General features: G+C 49.6%; 1 protein-coding gene across 2 annotated transcripts in view; it reads right to left on the bottom strand.

Annotated features, from left to right (window-relative positions):
- PLEKHM1 (pleckstrin homology and RUN domain containing M1) overlaps window positions 1-17,094 on the bottom strand; it is a 49,519-nt gene extending 32,425 nt beyond the window's left edge. For both annotated transcript variants that reach the window (XM_060082107.1, XM_060082106.1), the window contains exons 1-5: window positions 17,020-17,094; window positions 13,686-13,847; window positions 9,821-9,909; window positions 6,917-7,164; window positions 4,515-5,141 (exon numbers count right to left, since the gene is read on the bottom strand). In XM_060082107.1, coding sequence (XP_059938090.1) covers window positions 4,515-5,141; window positions 6,917-7,164; window positions 9,821-9,868 — 923 coding nt within the window. In that variant the 5' untranslated portion in view covers window positions 9,869-9,909; window positions 13,686-13,847; window positions 17,020-17,094. The remainder of the gene's footprint in view (window positions 1-4,514; window positions 5,142-6,916; window positions 7,165-9,820; window positions 9,910-13,685; window positions 13,848-17,019) is intronic.
- Between the last annotated feature and the right edge of the window lie 1,527 nt (window positions 17,095-18,621).

The following is an 18,621-nucleotide window of genomic DNA, read 5'->3' on the forward strand; positions in this document are numbered from 1 at the left end:
GAGCTTCTGTCAAATCAAACCAAGGTCAAGGGGAATTCCTTGGCAGTCCAGTGGTCAGGACTCTGCACTTCCATTGAAGGGGGCACGGGTTCAATCCCTGGTCAGGGAACTAAGATCCTTCAAGCTGCAGGCATGGCCAAAAAAACCCCAAAAAACAAAAAACCCAGATCAAGGTAAAATGCAGCTCACAGAGCTTCACCAGAATTGGTGAAGGACCCAGTGAGAATAAGAGAGACACGTACATCAAGTGGAAAAAAGGGCTAGAGATGAGATTTTGAAGGAAAGGCAAAAGAAAGAACAGTTTTAAAAATTTTGAGGAAAATGAAACATAGAAATGAAACTGGGGGAGAAAGAAAAAAGGAAAAGAAATGAAACTGAAACCACTACAGTCCTTCCACTTTGGTCTGGTTCAGGGCCGTGTTTCCCAAAACCTTTCTATTCGAAAATTGTTTTTTTTTTTTTGGCTGTGCCGCCCAGCATGTGGGATCTTTAGTTCCCCGACCAGGGACTGAACCCAGGCCCCTCCTGCATTGGAAGTGCGGAGTCTTTAACCACTGGACTGCCACGGAAGTCCTCTATTCGAAAATTTTTAAACTTTGTGCATTCATTTAGAGAACAATCTGGAAAAAAAGTATATGTATTATAAATACTTATGTATGAAGTAAATTAAAAGCATGGCCTGGAGAATCTGAATGGCCACCTTATAAAGTACCCCTGACAAGTGATCCTGAGCCTGCGGTTTTCCTGAACATGCGGACTATTGTGTTGGTGATACACAGTACTATTTGGCAGTCAAGGGCCACTAATAAAAGCAAAGAGGGCTTCCCTGGTGGCGCAGTGGTTGAGAGTCTGCCTGCTGACGCAGGGGACGCGGGTTCGTGCCCCGGTCCGGGAAGATCCCACACGCCGCGGAGCGGCTGAGCCAGTGAGCCATGGCCGCTGAGCCTGTGTGTCCGGAGCCTGTGCTCTGCAACGGGAGAGGCCACAACGGTGAGAGGCCCGTGTACCGCAAAAAAAAAAAAAAAAAAAAAAGCAAAGAGGTGGGCTGCACATGCTAAGAATCATTTCCCCCAAGGGAAGGCCTCATTACAATGACCTCTGACAAATATTACCAACCAAGGTTTTGCAGCAGTGTATGTGAGGACAAGCAGTAGGAGAACGGATGTGACAGGTACACAGTAGTAAAATGACACCACCCAGTGAGCATGCATGCTGCGTCAGACACTGCTCTAAGCATCTGACAGATCTAAATTCATTTCATCTCCCCAGCATTCCTTTGAAGCATTCTTATCCCCATTTTACAGATGAGGACATCAAGGTCAGAAAGGTTGACTAACTTGCCCAAGATGGCAAAGCTGGTTGATGGAGGGTTCAGGCAGTCCGGCTCCTGAGACCACACTTTTTACCACTAGACTGTACCTATGTGTGATATAATTATAATTATAATTCAGACCCAATGAATACAAAAGAAGCTGTGTGGGACAGTCGATCCTCTCTTCACAAGGCAAACTGTAATTTGGCTTCTGCAAAACATTAATAAGTTTCACTTGGAATGTTATGGGTTTTGCGCTTCATGTTTAATTTGTAGATTTTTTCTTTTTTTTTTTGGCCGCACAGAGAGGCTTGTGGGATCTTAGTTCCCCGACCAGGGATTGAACCTGGGCCCTGGCAGTGAAAGCGCAGAGTCCTAACCACTGGAGCACCAGGGAATTCCCAGTTTGTAGATGTTTTGACTTTATAGTTGTAAGAGTTTTAAGCACAACGTGTTTATGCCTAATTTTAAGTTATATACATTTAAGTAACACAACAATTTAAGCAAACTCTTACGTGTTGGTGAGAATCTTTACCCTTAAAACATATACTCTAAGAAATGTTGGTCTCTGTGAATGCTCCAAGACAAACTTCCAGCCCAGCTCTAAGAATGACGGTGCTGGCTGTGTGCTTGTGTGTGTGTGCGTGTGTGTGTGGTGTCTGCCGCTTCCTCACATCACTGTCCAGTGTTGGTCTGTACATCCTGACCCTCTTCCCTTGAGTTCCCCTGGAATACCCAGGACAACATTTCCTATGCAGGGTGGATGGTCACTGATTCAGTGACCTTAAGCTGGAATTTTCCAATCACAAGACTCATGAAAGATAAAGGCAAGGCACATGACAAAGAGAAGGCTGGCTGGTCTGCAGGAGGAGGGAGAGACAACCAAGGGCTAAGACAGGTGACTGAGCCTCAGTCACGCCACGGGCCCAGCCATCTCTGGGGCGGGGGCTGCTCCTTCCCAGCACGTTATACCTAATCCTTCCGTTTGACATGTGAAAATTCTATCTGATGTGCTCGATGTTCGGAGGCCATTTCTGGGACCTACCAGACATTCTTATGTGTGCATCTCACTCGTGGGTATCTCACTTGATTCTCAAACAGCCCTATGAGGGAATTTCCATTTTGAAGATGAAGAAACAATAAAATAGGTAACTAATAAGGACCTATTGTATAACACAGGGAACTCTACTCAATATTCTGTAATGACCTATATGGGAAAAGAATCTAAAAATGAGTGGATATAAGTATATGTATAACTGAATCACTTTGCTGTACAGCAGAAACTGAAACAACATTGTAAATCAACTCTACTCTAATAAAAATTAAAAAAAAGAAAAAGATGAAGAAACAGAACCTCAAAAAGAGTTAGCCATGTACGAGACATTACTGGGCTTGTAGGTGGTGGAATGGGGCTTGAAACTAGATCTGCTCCAGGGCCAGTCCATGACACCCAATCCTGGTGTGATTCCCACACCGGGTGGGAGCCTTGTAAAGACCTGAACCAAGGTGGGGGGAAGGGTGGGGAACAGCAGGAGTGGAAAGGTCCTAAACACAGCTGACGCAACACAGGTCCTACTAGAGGAAATGCTTCAGAGACGGCTACCATTTTTTACCTATGAGACGAGCAAATTTCCAAAACTTTGATGATACCTTCTGTTGACAAGGCTGAGAGGACACAAGCACAACCCTGATGGAGTGCAAATAGGCAATATCTGTGAAAATTACAAATTAATTTATTCCTTGGCTCCGCAATTTTGCTTCTGGGAATTTACTGAACAGAGATAGCTTGCGTAGGCCTAAAGGACCACATACACAGGTTATTTATAGAAACACTGAACTCCAAAGTCCATTAAACTCAGGGCTGATTCAATGAACTAGGGTACATTCATACAATGGAAAAATCTGTAATAGGAAAAAAAAAAAAAGAAGCTCTGATATGAAAAGATCTCCCAAACAAGGTATAGAGTAATGTATTTACAATTTATACTAGCTTTCGTAGAAAGAAGGGAATAAGAAATAAGAAAGATAATAACCTATAAGGGAAAAGAATCTGCAAAACAATATGTTTTTATATATATAACAATATGTCATATATATATTTATTTATATATATTATATATATAACATATTTATATATATGTATAAATAACTGGATTACTGTGCTGTACACCTGAAATTAACACATTGTAAATCAACTATACTTCAATTTTTTAAAAAAAGAAAGAAAGAAAATTTTAAAATTTGTACATTCATATTTGTTATAGATGCATTTAGAAACTGGAAAAATATGCAAGAAATTAATAATTATGGTTACATAAATAGAGTGGGAAAGACTTTTCACTGTATATATTTTAGATTTTTTTAAACTATAAAAATATATTATCGGGCTTCCCTGGTGGCGCAGTGGTTGAGAGTTCGCCTGCCGATGCAGGGGACGCGGGTTCGTGCCCCGGTCAGGGAGGATCCCACATGCCGCGGAGCGGCTGGGCCCGTGAGCCATGGCCGCTGAGCCTGCGCATCCGAAGGATGTGCTCCGCAACAGGAGAGGCCACAACAGTGAGACGCCCGCGTACCGCAAGAAAAAAAAAATATATATATATATAATCTATTCAAAAATTAATGTTAAAAAGCCTGAAGGAAGGAAGGCTCTGGCCAGGCTCCCTTCTCCAGTCAAGTTCGTCACTTCACGTCCTCCTCCTCCACACACTTGCTCATCCCCATTTGCCTGCCACCCCCGTCCTGGCATCACTCAGGTTTTGTGTCCCCCAGAAGGTCTTCTGTGAGGTCCCAGAAGATCACCCTTATGCACTGTGCTTCACTGCACTTTTTTTGGGAAGTGGTACATAGAGCTCTGAGCTATAAGTTTCCTTCTCTCTAGATGAAGACGACAATAATATTTCACACTACATCTCAGAGAGATTAAATAACTTGTCACAGGTCACCAGGCCAGAGCTGGCGTTGGAACCACCTCTGAGCCCCATCTAAAGGCGTTCTCCCCACTGGCCCCGGTCTGCCTGAAGGTACAGCTCCCGGCAATTCCAGTCCCCGGGGGAGAGTCCCTGCCCCCTTTGTCTGTCTTTGCGCCCTAACAGAGTTCCGTGCTCAGTGACAGGCAATCACATGCCCCAGGCAGGGAGGGAGGGCAAGAGGAAGAGACGGGAGGAAGGAGAAAGAGAGGAAGGGGTGGGGGAGGGGTACTCACTCTTGCAGAGACGGGTCCGAATCGTCAGCATTTGCCGTCCCCAGGTCTGAGTCGCAGGACATGGGCTCCTCGGAACGGTCTGGACTCTTGGAGCCATTCTCTTGGAGCAGGCAGCTGTCAGAGTTGAGGCTGCAAGAGAGCTGGGACGAACTGGCCGTGTCCAGACTGAGGGAGGAGGCCGTGAGCCCCCTGTTCCGTCGGATCTTATGGCCCGAGTGCTGGACCTCGATGTCCTCCGAGCCTGAGGAATGGGAGATGGAATCCAGAGACTCCTTCCGCTGTAGTTCCGCTCCAGAGGTAGTAAAGGGGTCGAGCTCCGAGAGCGGGCAGAGACCGGAGAGGGCCAGCGGGGTGAGCGTCCACTCGTTTAGGATGGCAGACTTGTAGGAGAGCTCGAAGGACAGGGACGTCAGGCCCTGCAGGAAGCTCAGGAGGAACTCGCCCTCCTCGGCGTCACGGAGCAGGGCCGTGGGCTGGTAGTACTCACACAGGCGGGCCTGCTCCTGCAGCAGCAGCTTCAGGTAGCACTCCATCAGGCCGTCATTGAGCGCCAGCCGCAGCCAGGCCCGGCAGCGGCCCACGTCCGTGCTCACGAAGATCAGGTGCTCCAGTTCCGAGATGATGTGTCTGGGAAGGCGGAGAACACACGTGTTTCAAGAAACAACTCCAAATCACGGACATGTCATTTTATCCACTGGTTAGCAAGAGCCAGTAACAACGACCGCAAATATACATAGGCATGAAAAGCTCCTGGGTAACAGCGTTCAAAGGGGAAATTAGAAAGGTTCAGCTCTAAACCCCCAACTTTTTTACGTTTAGTGTCATGAAGGATTGTTGCCATTTTCATGACAACTACGCATCCGGCCCCTGACATCATCCGCTCATCCAGGACATGTCTGCTAAGCCCCTAAATTTTAGGCTGAGGTCCTTGGAGCTGTGAAGACAGAGGGTAAAGTCATGGTCCCTACCCTCGGTCCAGGAAACCGCCTTTCAAGGGCATATTGAGGTGAGCCCTGTTGTTAGCAGAGCTGGGGTGAGGGCTGGGTGATCACCTCTAGGTTGGAGTAAGAAAAACGCCACAGAAGAGGGTAGTATCTGAGCTGGGCCTTGAGGGACTACAAGAGGCAAAGATGGATGGAGAACCTTTGAGGCACAAGGGGCTGACGGAGAAAAAAGCATAAAGGGTAGGAAAGCAACAGACTGTAACAGGAGTGGGGAGCGCTCCAGTTACAGCACAGGGACGAAGAGTGGGTGATTGGGTTGCAAAGCCAGGTAATGCAGGGCCTTGAGTATCAAACGGGGGAGGCAAAGCGGGGCGATGCTCCCCACACCTGGCTGTGCATCCGAATCACCTGGGGAACTAGGTTAGGATACAGGTGCCGGGGCCCCAGCCAAGTGAAGCAGACCCCAGGCTGGCGTTTGGGAGCCTGTGGGCTACAGGTTTTTGCTCAGGAAAGTGACGTGCTCGCAGCTACGCAGACTTCAGGGTGGGGCGCTCCTACCCAACCCGACCCCACGTGTACCAAACTCAGCTCCTGAATGCCTCGGTCTGATGTAAATGCCCCTCCTCTGACCACTGCCATCCCCTGCGCACGTCTCCTCCACGGGAGTGCGGACCGCACTCTGCAGAACCCAGTGATGGAGCTCCGGTCAGCTTAAGCTCAGTAAATGTTGGCTGACTGACCAAAGGAAAGACAGAATGAGATAAGGGGGACAATTAGAAAGGCACTGCCACCCAGGAGTCAGGTAAGAGCCTGAGATAGGGCAGCGGCAGTAGCACGGGAAGGAAGATTAGAGACTGACAAAGGCACCTTCGGGCAGGAGGTGGCATTTAATAGCCCCGAGAGGCACAGTGTCAGCTGCCGGCTCCAAAGCCCAGGAGGTTCAGGGCAGGGCCAGCAAGACAAGTGTCTCAGAGCACACATTCAGAGGCTCTAGCTGGATGCCACTCTTCTTAAAAAAAAAGAAACAAACCCTACCTTTTGTACTTGTACCTTGTTACAAGTATGATACGTAGCACAGATGTGCAAACATCCTAAGGCAGGGTCAGCAAACTTCTGGCAAGGGCCAGACAGGAAAGATTTCAGGCTCTGCAGCCCGCACAACCTCGGTTGCAACTACCGAATTTGCCAGCGGGTGGTACAAAGAAGGCTCCTGCTCTTGCTCAGGGCGCCCAGCCCAGGGGCTCGACGCTGCCCCAGGCCATGGTCTGAGGGGCTCACTGAGCCCTGGTCTAACATCCCCCTCCAACCCCGCTTGGTCCACCATCTCCTCTCCGGGACACAGGACTCTCTGTGTCTCTCCCACACGGCTGGAGGGAAGAGCCCAGCGTCCCAGACTCCGAAGCTCCCCCGACATGAACCGCCTCCACCCCCCGCCCCGCTGCCCCCAGCAGCTCTCACTTGTGGGTGACAGTTTTCAGGAGGGGCCAGAAGACGGGCTGAGGCAGAGGATTCTGGTGGGCACTCTTCTTTCTTTTCCCTCCGGCCTCGGCTCGGATGTGCTTGGTGTGCAGGCCGTGGATGAAGACGGCTTCCAGGGCGCTGCACATGCTGTTGGCATCTCTGTCTTCGCTTGTGACCACTGTGTCCAAGGACACGTACTGCTTCTGCAGTGCCTTCACGGAGCCCACTAGCTTCTTCTTGATGACCTGGGTGGCGCCAGACATAACACAGGCCTTTAGAGGCTCCTGTGGCGACCCCTGCAATGTGACTCTTCCTGTGGCCAAACACATGGGTCCACACGCATGCACAAATCTACATATCTGTGTAGCAAAATGAGTACAGGCTAATGGCAGAAAATAAAAGAGAAAGCAGAGAGAAGAAAAGGAAAATCGCCCCAAGATGTGTTCTTAGTTTTTGCAAAGATACGTGTATTTTTTAAATTTCTTTGTTTCCTATTTTTTATTTACTTATTTATTGGCCGCATGGAGAGGCTTGCGGGATCTTAGTTCCCCGACCAGGGACTGAACCCGGCCCACGGCAGTGACAGCGCTGGGTCCTAACCACTGGACTGCCAGGGAAATCCCTGTTTGTTTTTTAAACCAAACTTCAGTGAGCTGATAGCCATATAAACCTTGTGTTTAAATACTGGCTCCATCAGAGTTACAGCTATGGGAGCTTGGGTAATCCATCTAGGGCAGGGGTGAGGCTTTCCACCTTAATCACATGACCAACATTCCACTGAGAGTCAACAAGTTAAGAGGCAAAAAGTGCTGCTTTAGTACAATAAAAATACCCAGAAACAGGAGCATGGTTTACATGAAGAAAGATCCTAGACCTGGCAGTCAGAGCCTGGGTTTAGACTCAGCTCTGTCAGTCACCAGTTGGGTCACCTCAGATATTTCACTTAACCTCTCTGAGCCTCAACTTTCCCATCTGTTAAATGGAAATAATACTTGGTGATTTACAGCTGGGGGTATTACTCTTTGAAGGTAGGACTAGTTTTTTATTCATCCTTGTGCCCTCAACAATGGGCCTGGTTCCTGGCACATGTACTCAGTAAACGTTTGCTAAATGAATAAATTATAAAATATACATAAAGTCCTTTGAAAATACAGAGTTAAGATCATTCTATCATAATATAAGTACATATGTCAAAATTACCTAAGGGTTTGGAAAAGGACTGGAAGGGACTGCAGAAAAACTGGTTTGAATTATTAGGTGATAGGATTATGGACAAATATTTCACTGTTTCATTTTTATTTTAGCCAACACAATTAATGTTAATGTTCTTTGAAAAGTTAAATGTTCCTTTTTTAGAACAGCTTTAATGAGACATAATTTACATATCATAAAATTCACTCATTAAAATACACAGCTCAGTGGTTTTTAGTACATTCACAGAATTGTGCAACCATTTCCGCTATCTAATTTTAGAACATTTTTATGACCCCCAAAAGAAACCCTGCACCTATTAGCAGTCACTCACTATTCCCCTCTCCTCCAACCCCTGGCAACCACTGATCTACTTTCTGTCTCTATGGACTTGCCTATTCTGGACATTTCTTATAAATGGAATCATATGATATGCAGCCTTTTGCATCTGACTTCACTTAGTGCGTTTTCAAGTTTGTCTGTGTTGTAGCATATACCAGTCCTGCATTCCTCTTTATTGCCAAATAATATTCCATTGCATGGATATATCACATTTTATTTATCCATTCATCGATTAATAGATATTTGGGTTGTTTCCACTTTTTGGCTACAACGCTGCTATGAACATTCATGTTCATAGCTTTTTGTGTAAATATATGTTTTTCAATTCTCTTGGGTGTATACCTAGGAGTGGAATGGCTGAGTAACATGCAACTCTATGTTTCACTTTTTGAGGAACTATCAAACTGTTTTCCACAATGGCTGTATCATTTTACACTCCCACCAGGAAGGTACGAGAGTTCCAACTTCTCCACAACCCCACCAATACTTATTATTGTCTGCCACTTCGATTACAGTCATCCTAGTGGATATGAAGAAGTATTTCATTATGTTTTTTTTTTTTTTTTTTTTTTCCTGGCCACGCTGCACGGCATGTGGGATCTTAGTTCCCCAACCAGGGACTGAACCCATACCTCCCTGCACGGGGAGGAAGCACGGAGTCTTAACCACTGGACCACTGGTAAGTCCCTCATTATGATTTTTTTTTCTTACTATTTTATTTTACTTTTTAAAAAAAATTTGTATTGGAGTATAATTGATGTACAATGTTGTGTTAGTTTCAGGTGTACAGCAAAGTGAATCAGTTATACAGACATATATACAGCTTTTTTTTTTAGATTCTTTTCCTATATAGGCCATTACAGAGTACTGAGTAGCGCTCCCTGTGCTATACAGCAGGTTCTTATTGGTTATCTATTTTATATATAGTCGTGTGTATATGTCAGTCCCAATCTCTCAATTTATCCCTCCCACACCTTGTCCCCGGTAACCATGAGTTTGTTTTCTACCGTTGTGACTCTACTTCTGTTTTCCTCATTATGGTTTTGATTTGCCTTTGTCTAATGTCTAATGATGTTGAGCATCTTTTTATGTACTTATTGGTCATTTGTATATCTTCTTTGGAAAAATCCTTGGTCCTCAGGTAACCTACATGCAATCTCCATTGTTTTTTGTAAATCTCCATTTTATCACCAATAAGATGATCTAGAAAGGGCAGGATCTCCTCGGAGCCTGCTTCTGCTATAACTTTTTCTCAACTCCAGGCCTCTCTCTCTGAACAGTGCAAATGCATTTCAAAGTGAGAAAAAACAATGAAATGGCTGTCCCAGGCACCCCTCCCCCCACCCTTGATTCTCCCTTGTTGCCTACCGGGATGGCAGCCCGGGGGTCCAGTCCATTCTCCACCGCTGAGAGCATTTCCACTCAAGGAGCAGCTCCCCAGAAGAATCACATGACACCTGCAGGGACAGACACGGCCAGATGAACAATCACTGTGCCCAGACAATCTCCTCCCCATGCCCCACCCCCATCTTACTCAACCTGCAACTGCAAGGATTTTCAATACAAAAGTGAAAACTGAGAGTGGATTTTAAGGATGGAAACAAGGAAGGAAAAAAGATCTCATGGGGTGTGCCATGGGCAGGTCTATCCCAAAGGGTGGGTAGAAAGGTTTTTGACTCCACTCCAAATGCTGGCACAAAAAAGCAGGGAATAAAAGGCTAATTTAGGGACCTCCCTGGTGGCGCAGTGGTTAAGAATCCGCCTGCCAATGCAGGGGACACGGATTTGAGCCTTGGTCTGGGAAGATGCCACATGCCGCGGAGCAACTAAGCCCGTGCGCCACAACTACTGAGCCTGCGCTCTAGAGCCCGCGAGCCACAACTACTGAGTCTGCATGCCACAACTACTGAAGCCCGCGCGCCTAGAACCCGTGCTCTGCAACAAGAGACGCCACAGCAATGAGAAGCCCGCACACTGCAACGAAGAGTAGCCCCTGCCCGCTGCAAATAGAGAAAGCCTGTGTGCAGCAATGAAGACCAAACACAGACAAAAATAAATAAATAAAAATTTTTTTTTTAAAAAAGGCTAATTTAGATACAGAGCTGAGGCTGCAAGGGGGAATGCTGCAGCTGAAGGTGCCAAGAACCCACAGGGGCTGGGAAGCAGGGGCTCACAATTCACATTCAGGGCCTGGGCTCTGCAACTGTCCCGACTCCCGTCCCATCCCAGGGTTGGCCAGCTCAGTGGGGAAAAGTACAACTGAAACGCCTTCAAAAGGAAGGGCTCTCTCGCCACACAGCTGCTTCTCCTTTGGGCTGCAAAGGTCTAGCTTGAGCAGCACAGGGACATGTCTAAAGGGGAACAACACGGGTTCTGATCTCAATTTGCCACTAACCAGCTAGGCACACTGGGGCATGTATCAGACCTCTTAAGTGGAGACTATGAGTATGGAAAACGCTGAGCACAGGGCCTGAGATTTACCAAGGATAAATGGTATCTCTAACCCCAGTGGATGCGGCCGCCCAAATCTACAGGCAAAGAATGCCACTACCTAATTAAGCGTGTGCCAGCAGCTGAAGTCAGTACACAGAGAAATCTCTCGGGGCAGCTGGCTCTCTCCTGGGGTGGCTGAGGCTAAGGGTGGGGTGGGGGTGAGGACTGTGGCCTGAGCCTGAAGGGGCTGCTGCCTGGCCTGCCCCACCCTGGGAACTTGCACAGAGCAGGACTGGACAGGCACACTCACATCTAAACAAATCTCTAGTGGCCACACAGCTAAGCATGAGGGGACACCACCACCAACAAAAAATAATAAAGAGAGAGAAAATCAGGTTACTGCTCTCTGCTCTCAAGTACCCATGGCCCAAAGAAGTTAGTAAAACCAAGACCTGTTAAATGGGTTTTGTGCCCTTTACATGTATTACCCCATTCATTCCTGATAACCATCCTAGGAGTGTCTTATCATCTCAGTCTGATAGATAAGAAGTAGAAGCTGACCCAGGTCAAGGAAATTCCCAAGATCCCAGGGCTGGTTAAGTGGCCAACTCTACAAGCAGCCGCAAGGACAACAGCAACCCGAGCTCAAGAGAAATCCCCAGACTCCAGGAGTGCGACCACCTCCCTTCTGGAAGAGGTGGGTGTGGGCTAGGGCTAAGGGGGCGACGGGCAAGGGGGCAGGTGAGGCCTGGGAGGAGAGTTCTTCAGCCGGGGGGTCCAGGTGAGAGGCCACAGTGGAACACTGAGGTCAGTCTGGCAGGAAAGGTTTACAGGAGGACATGAGCGTGACGCTTGGAGATGAGAGAGGCAGAGTGGCCCTAAATGGTAGGAGCTGCTCTGATTCAATCCCTGGCTTCTGGAGTGGGCAGTGGGTGAACAGGACCCAGAGCCAACCTCTCCAAGTAAGGACACGCAGAGGGAGGGAGGTGTGTGGCGGGCGGCCCCCGCAGAGCCAACTCTGGTCAGGGTGTAAGAGACCCCAGAACACGGGCCCCCGGCCTCAGGCCTTGTCAGACTTACCTCACCCTCACCTCATCCCCCTCCCACCTACCAGGGATTCTTCAGGGCCCTCCTCCACACTCCAGCTACCAGCGCCCCAGACAAGGGGACATGTGCTGCAGACAGTGCCTCTGGACAATGTTTCTTCCAGGCCACCCTGGGGCAGCCCAGGAGGCCAAATCCAGGTTCTCTGGCTCCAAGACCCTGGGTTCCAATCCCCTTCAGCAGTTCCAGCAGCCAAAGGCCTCCCCTCCGGCCTGCCCTTCTAGACAGAGCCTCAAGCTGCAAAACTGCCTTTCCCTCAGCCACAGGCCAGGCCCGGAAGGGCTTAGGCCTCAACAACCTGAATAACAGCCTGGATCCATTAAGGCCTCATTAACTAATTAACCAAAAATAATATTCATGGGAGGGAGGGAGGCCTGTTAGTAGGTGGGTGCTCCAGCCCAGTGAGGGTCTGCTAAAAACCCACAGCAAACTGATGCTGCGAGGTCAGAGCAGGCGGAGACACGTAATCGCCCCCTAAAACCAAGAGTCAGAAAAGCCACAAAATGACTGACAACGGTTTAGAGGAGTCCAGAAGGAGAACGGCCACTTGACAATTCACAAAATAGGACTGAGGCTTTGGGGTTCGGGCCACAATTCAGGGCACAACTTTCTCTGCAAGAAGCCAAAGCACCCCACCTATGTGGGTCTGCTCCATCATGCGTCAGGGGGCAGGAGACACGAGAACTTGCTGACGGAACCGTAAGGGGGCTTTGGGTCTCCTGACTGCTGGGTCAGCACTCCGTCATTCTCCAGACCCCCAGTGCACCTTCCTATGGGACTTGTTTCACTTCCTGTCCTCAGAACAGTCTTCATTGACACCAAAAACCAAAGCAAAGAGAGGCGTGGCTGCAAGGAGACCTAGGCTAAAAAGAGTTAAGGAGAGAACGCGGGCAACATTACCAAAGGGCTCTTCAAACATTACTGGTGGAGTTTAGCAGAAAAGGTGACTTCTGTCTGCCTTTTAGGCAACTCCTAACCACGAGAAGTCTACCTCTCCCCCTAAGTATTAATTCATCCTGACATGGCTCTCCTAGCTTCTCTAATCTCATTTAATTCTTAAAACAATCCTGGGGACTTCCCTGGTGGCGCAGTGGTTAAGAATCCACCTGCCAATGCAGGGGACACAGGTTAGAGCCCTGGTCCGGGAATATCCCACATGCCACGGAGCAACTAAGCTCGTGTGCCACAACTACTGAGCCTGCACTCTGGAGCCTGAGAGCCACAACTACTGAGCCCGCGTGCCACAACTACTGAAGCCCATGCGCCTAGAGCCCATGGTCTGCAACAAGAGAAGCCACCACAATGAGAAGCCCATGCACCACAACAAAGAGTAGCCCCTGCTCTCTGCAACTAAAGAAAGCCCGCGCACAGCAATGAAGACCCAACGCAGCCAAAAATAAATAAATTTTAATTTAAAAAAACAAAAAATAATCCTGTGAGAGAAGGATGATTATCCCCGTTTTACAGAGGGGAAGACTAAGGCTCAGTAGAAAAGAGCCCCAGGTAAGGGACAAAACTGTCTGGTTTCCTCATTCTAAGTCTTGTGTCAGACTTCACCAGATCAAACTGTCTCAGGTCTCTGGTTCCAAGAGTTTCAGGCAAACTGATTACTTATAGACTAAGTAATAATTAACTTAGTACTCAGAAAACTCCATTTTTATCAAATAAGGCTAAAATCAACAAGAAACAATCTTACCCATCAGGTCTGTAGTTCCAACCAGCTGAGGCTAGGTCCTTCCCATGGTACACAGGTTTCACAGCTGTCCTTTCTTACATGTTCCAACACACAGGAAGGAATTGTTCTGGTTGCTTTTCTTTATTATACTGCCTGGGCTTCTATAAACGTCCAATTTCACTTCTTCCAGAGACCAAGGAAGAAAGAAAAGAAAAGAATGGCTTATATGAGACTTACATTAAAAGAAGAAATGGATGGCTTGGCTTCCCCGCTTCTGAAACACTCCATCCATAGGTAAACAGCAACCTCTTCTCCTTAGAGACTTCTCAGCCATTCCCAACAGCCTCCTCTCTACAGCCTGAATCCAATCCTGTACCGGGCTGTTAGAACAAACAGCCTGACGGTTAAGCCATCCAGCTGCTGTACCAGTTGATGAGTCATGGTTTTCAGTTGGAAAAGAATGACAAAGTTATCAGTTGGAAAAGAATGACAAAGTTACCTTCTGATTCAGAAAGGCAGCTGATCTTTCAGACATGCTGAGTAAACTGCACCTCCTCCCACCTGAAAAAAGCTGGATTTCTGGACAAGTGTCCTGGAGGGTGGGGGATGGAGAGAGTGTGCTGGGGAAACTGCATCTTTGAAGCAATTGGGTACCAGGTGGAGGGCAAGAAACGTCTAGCCTGTGATTCCCAAACCAAAGGCTAGTGAGTGAGCCCAGAAATGTGAATCAGTGAACATGGGGTATCTTTCTTTCCCCCCTCCTTGCTTCCATTCAATAACACCCATCTCGGGCTTCCCTGGTGGCGCAGTGGTTGAGAGTCCGCCTGCCGACGCAGGGGACACGGGTTCGTGCCCCGGTCCGGGAGGATCCCACATGCCGCAGAGCAGCTGGGCCCGTGAGCCATGGCCGCTGAGCCTGCGCATCCGGAGCCTGTGCTCCGCAGCAGGAGGGGCTGCAACAGTGAGAGGCCCGCGTACCGCAGAAAAACAAAATTAAAAACAAAAATAACACCCATCTCCCCCATATTTTTGTCCCATCCTTAGGATTCCAGCAAGGACCAAACTTTGAATGACTAAAAACAGGAACTTTGCTCAACTCATTCACCATTACATTTCTAGTGCCTAGAACAACACAGAGCACGCAGTGGTGCTCAAGAACTACCCGCTGAATGAACAGAAGAATAAAACAAAAATAAGGCTCAGGGGCAGGTTATCTCCATTTCACAGACCGAGGAAAGCTGAGGTATACAATTCTCAGCCACGATGGAACTCTTTTCATTAAATCACCCTGCCAGCAGGCTGGGACCACTCTGATATATTGCACCTTGGCGGGGGGATACTGAAGGGAGAGCTTCAACTTTCAAAGGAACAAGACTATAAAAGGCAAGCAAAGACAACGGGTCCTGTTTGGGGCCCTTTAAAATTGCTGCCAGGGCCTCCCCGGTGGCGCAGTGGTTGAGAGTCCGCCTGCCGATGCAGGGGACACGGGTTCGTGCCCCGGTCTGGGAAGATCCCACATGCCGCAGAGCGGCTGGGCCCGTGAGCCATGGCCGCTGAGCCTGCGCGTCCGGAGCCTGTGCTCCGCAACGGGAGAGGCCACAACAGTGAGAGGCCCGCATACTGCAAAAAAAAAAAAAAAAAAAAAAAAAAAATTGCTGCCAAACGGCCAACCCTCTGAAGCCAGGTCACTAGAATTTGGAGAGAATGTGTGCCCTAAAAGCCCAGGAGATGATAAATGCTGAGCTTGGGGCCCGGGTGCCTCAGGAATGTCCCTCTGCCTCAGCTGCTCAGATATCTCAACTCCCCATGTTCATGGGTAACCAAATGGCCAAAACTCAAAGATTCAGCACCTGCAAAAAGAGGAAGTGGTTCAACAGCCTCTGTACTCGCCTTAGCCTCCTGGGAACCCTCTCACCTACACTCTTCACAACATGTACCATCATCTCTGGCGTCCACTGTGTTCCCTGTGTTAAGCGTTGGGACAGGTCTGCTGTCAGCTCCAGCCGGGAGGGACACTGGGTGAGGAGGGTCCTTTACAAGTGCCAGGACAACACACATGGACGTGGTTCTGTGACCAGTCACACAGTGGTACTCCCTGAGTTTCTCCTGGGCCAGAAAACCAGCCAAAAGGAAGTGATGGCTTCCACTGGCCCAGGCTATGAGTGAGCTAGGTGAGTGGCCATTCCTCACCTTCCAGTATGTGGGCGATACCCAACATTCCAGCAGTAGCACAAGTCATTTAATATGAATGCTAGACCCACAATCCCTGGGAGCAGGTACAGGGGACAAGACACCCGGGAAAAAAATCCCTGACCCTGACCCGAGGGCGGATCTCTACTTCTCCACACTTTTTTACCACCTGAGGCCCTGCATGCACCCATCAAGCTGCTCAGTCTCTAACTGCTGGGCTCCCAGCAAGCACCTAAATCTGGCTGTTGAGGGGCAGCCGGTGGGGTTGGCAGGGGACTCTGCACTAAATTCTCAGATTGAATGGGGACGGGGTCAAGGGAAAAATGGGTGTAGAGTTGAGGTGGGGACAGCAGAAGAGAAAGGGCAGGAGATCTCATTTTTAACAAGATTGGCTGAGGGTGGTAGTAACTGGGGCACCAGGAGTTGGGGGCGGTTTAGCAAAGACTTAGGGATGGGGGTGTCCTCTGATGGTTGGAGATGGAAAGGAAGTATATGGTGGGCTAGGAAGTTAGGGGTTGAGTCTGTGAGGACAAGATACATGTAAGACTTGGGATAGGGCTGAGATCAGAGTTATCAAAAAGAAAAGGGTGTGCTCAACAGGGCATCTACTTTAGTGGTGGGTCTTAAATGAGAGTGGGACAGAGGTGGGGTGTTCAGGAGGGGCTGACCTTGGGGAGCTGACCAGGGGGGTGTGGGAGATTCCGATAAGAAAGCTGATCCCGAAAAGGGCAAACCGGAATGGTGGGTCTCGAGGAGGCCTGCGTGCAGCACTAGCACGGCCAAAGGGGTTGAGAGGGGAAGACGAGCTGTGTTAGAGGGAGGCGGAGGGAGGTGGCCAAGGTCGGGGTGGGAAGTGGGCTACAGGGAGGTCAAGGGTGAGCCTGCATTTACGCAGGACTGGCGGTGAGAGGGTGGGGGTAAGGGCTGGGGTCAGGTCACGAGTGGCAAATAGAGGGGAGAGGCCAGCAGCGGCAGTGCGGGCCGAAGGCTAGTTGGAGTGGGGCGCGGGGCTTGGGCTGGGAAGGGTGAGGACTCTGAAGCAGGACAGTCTCAAGGTAACCAGGGGTTTGGGATCACGGAGAGGGCTGCTGTTCCCTGTTCGCCTGTTCCCGTCCCGGCCTCGCCGCCCCTCTGCTGCCCGCCTCGCCCGCGACCCCTAACTCACCAAACGGAGTGGGGAGGGGGGCGGGGGCACTCCCGGACGCTGCCGCCCCTAAGCCTCCGACCGGACGCTGCGGCCTTCGGACCACTGACAACAGGAAGCGGTTCCCGCGGCGCCTGACGCCATCCATCACGTCGACTGGGCGTCCGGCCCCGCCCTGGCCCGCGGAGCCAATCGCGGGGCGCGGGGGAACCGCGGGGCGGGGCCAGCGCTCTAGGACGCCCCAGGGTTCCCAGGCCCGGAGCAGAGACATGATCTGGGAGGCTCGCGATCCCCGCATTTGTGTTGAGCGCAGAGAGGCAATGCCACAGACTCCGGGCGGAGTGCGTCCTCACTGCCTTCCTCTCGCAGGGTCTGCGTCAGACGAGATTCTGGCTTCTGGGTTCCTGACCTTATCTGGCCGCAGCACTATCTGCGTAGAATTGGGGCCGACACATGGCCTCCTTCAGCGAAGGTTGCCCACTTGTAAAATGGGACCAACGCCTACCCCGTTTTTGCCTCCCCCAGGGCATCAGCGTAGCCCGGTGGGCAGAGCCGAGGCCCAACTTAGAGCTTCCCTCCTGCTCTCAGGAAAAAAAGCGTAGATTTTTTTTTTTTTTTTTTTTTTTTTTTTTGTGGTACGCGGGCCTTTCACTGTTGTGGTCTCTCCTGTTGCGGAGTACAGGCTCCGGACGTGGGCCCAGCCGTTCCGCGGCATGTGGGATCTTCGTGGACCGGGGCACGAACCCGTGTCCCCTGCATCGGCAGGTGGTCTCTCAACCACTGTGCCACCAGGGAAGCCCTATAGTAGCATCTTGCTTTGTTCATTTAACAACATGTACATCTTGGAGATAGATAGTCCGCCTTATCTATCTGTCTGTCTGTTTGTTTATTTATTTATGCATGCATGCATGCATGTATGCAGTACACGGGCCTCTCACTGCTGTGGCCTCTCCTGTTGTGGAGCACAGGCTCCGGACGCGCAGGCCCAGCGGCCATGGCTCACGGGCCCAGCCGCTTTGCAGCACGTGGGATCCTCCCAGACCGGGGCACGAACCCGCACACCCTGCATCGGCAGGCGGACTCTCAACCACTGCGCCACCAGGGAAGCCCAGTCTGGCTTATTTTTAAAACCTGCTCTCGTAATCCAGTAAGGCAATCCCTTACCCAGCCTAGAGAAGTCATCACTTTTAATAAAAAGCTCTAAAATCTTTTACATGCATCATAACCAACACATCTCTCAAGAATACTGTGTTCCCCACCCCTCCACTTTTACCGGCCTGGGCCTGAGTAGATTGACATTGAATAGTCCGTTTTAGGGACTGGAAGCTACGACTTACCATGAGTCACTGCCCTAAAATACGCTTTCCACCCTCATGCCCTGTGCCTGGAATTCAGTGGTGACGGTGGCATTCTTTAGGGTTAATCATGGCTCCCTCTAAGTGGTTCTCCTTTAGGGTGAAAGTCTGCAGGGCAAGGCAACAATGAATGGAGAGCATCTGGGGCCAGTTTTGCTTCTGCACCGGTGACAGGGACAAAGACATGATGAGAGGGGCCAAGGGGCTTTGTGGAGCCATGCGGGCTCTGATGATGAATCTCACTGTTCTTAAAGTTGTTTTTAAGTCC

This window comes from Mesoplodon densirostris, chromosome 18 (assembly GCF_025265405.1).
Source record: "Mesoplodon densirostris isolate mMesDen1 chromosome 18, mMesDen1 primary haplotype, whole genome shotgun sequence".
Taxonomy (NCBI): Eukaryota; Metazoa; Chordata; class Mammalia; order Artiodactyla; family Ziphiidae; genus Mesoplodon; species Mesoplodon densirostris.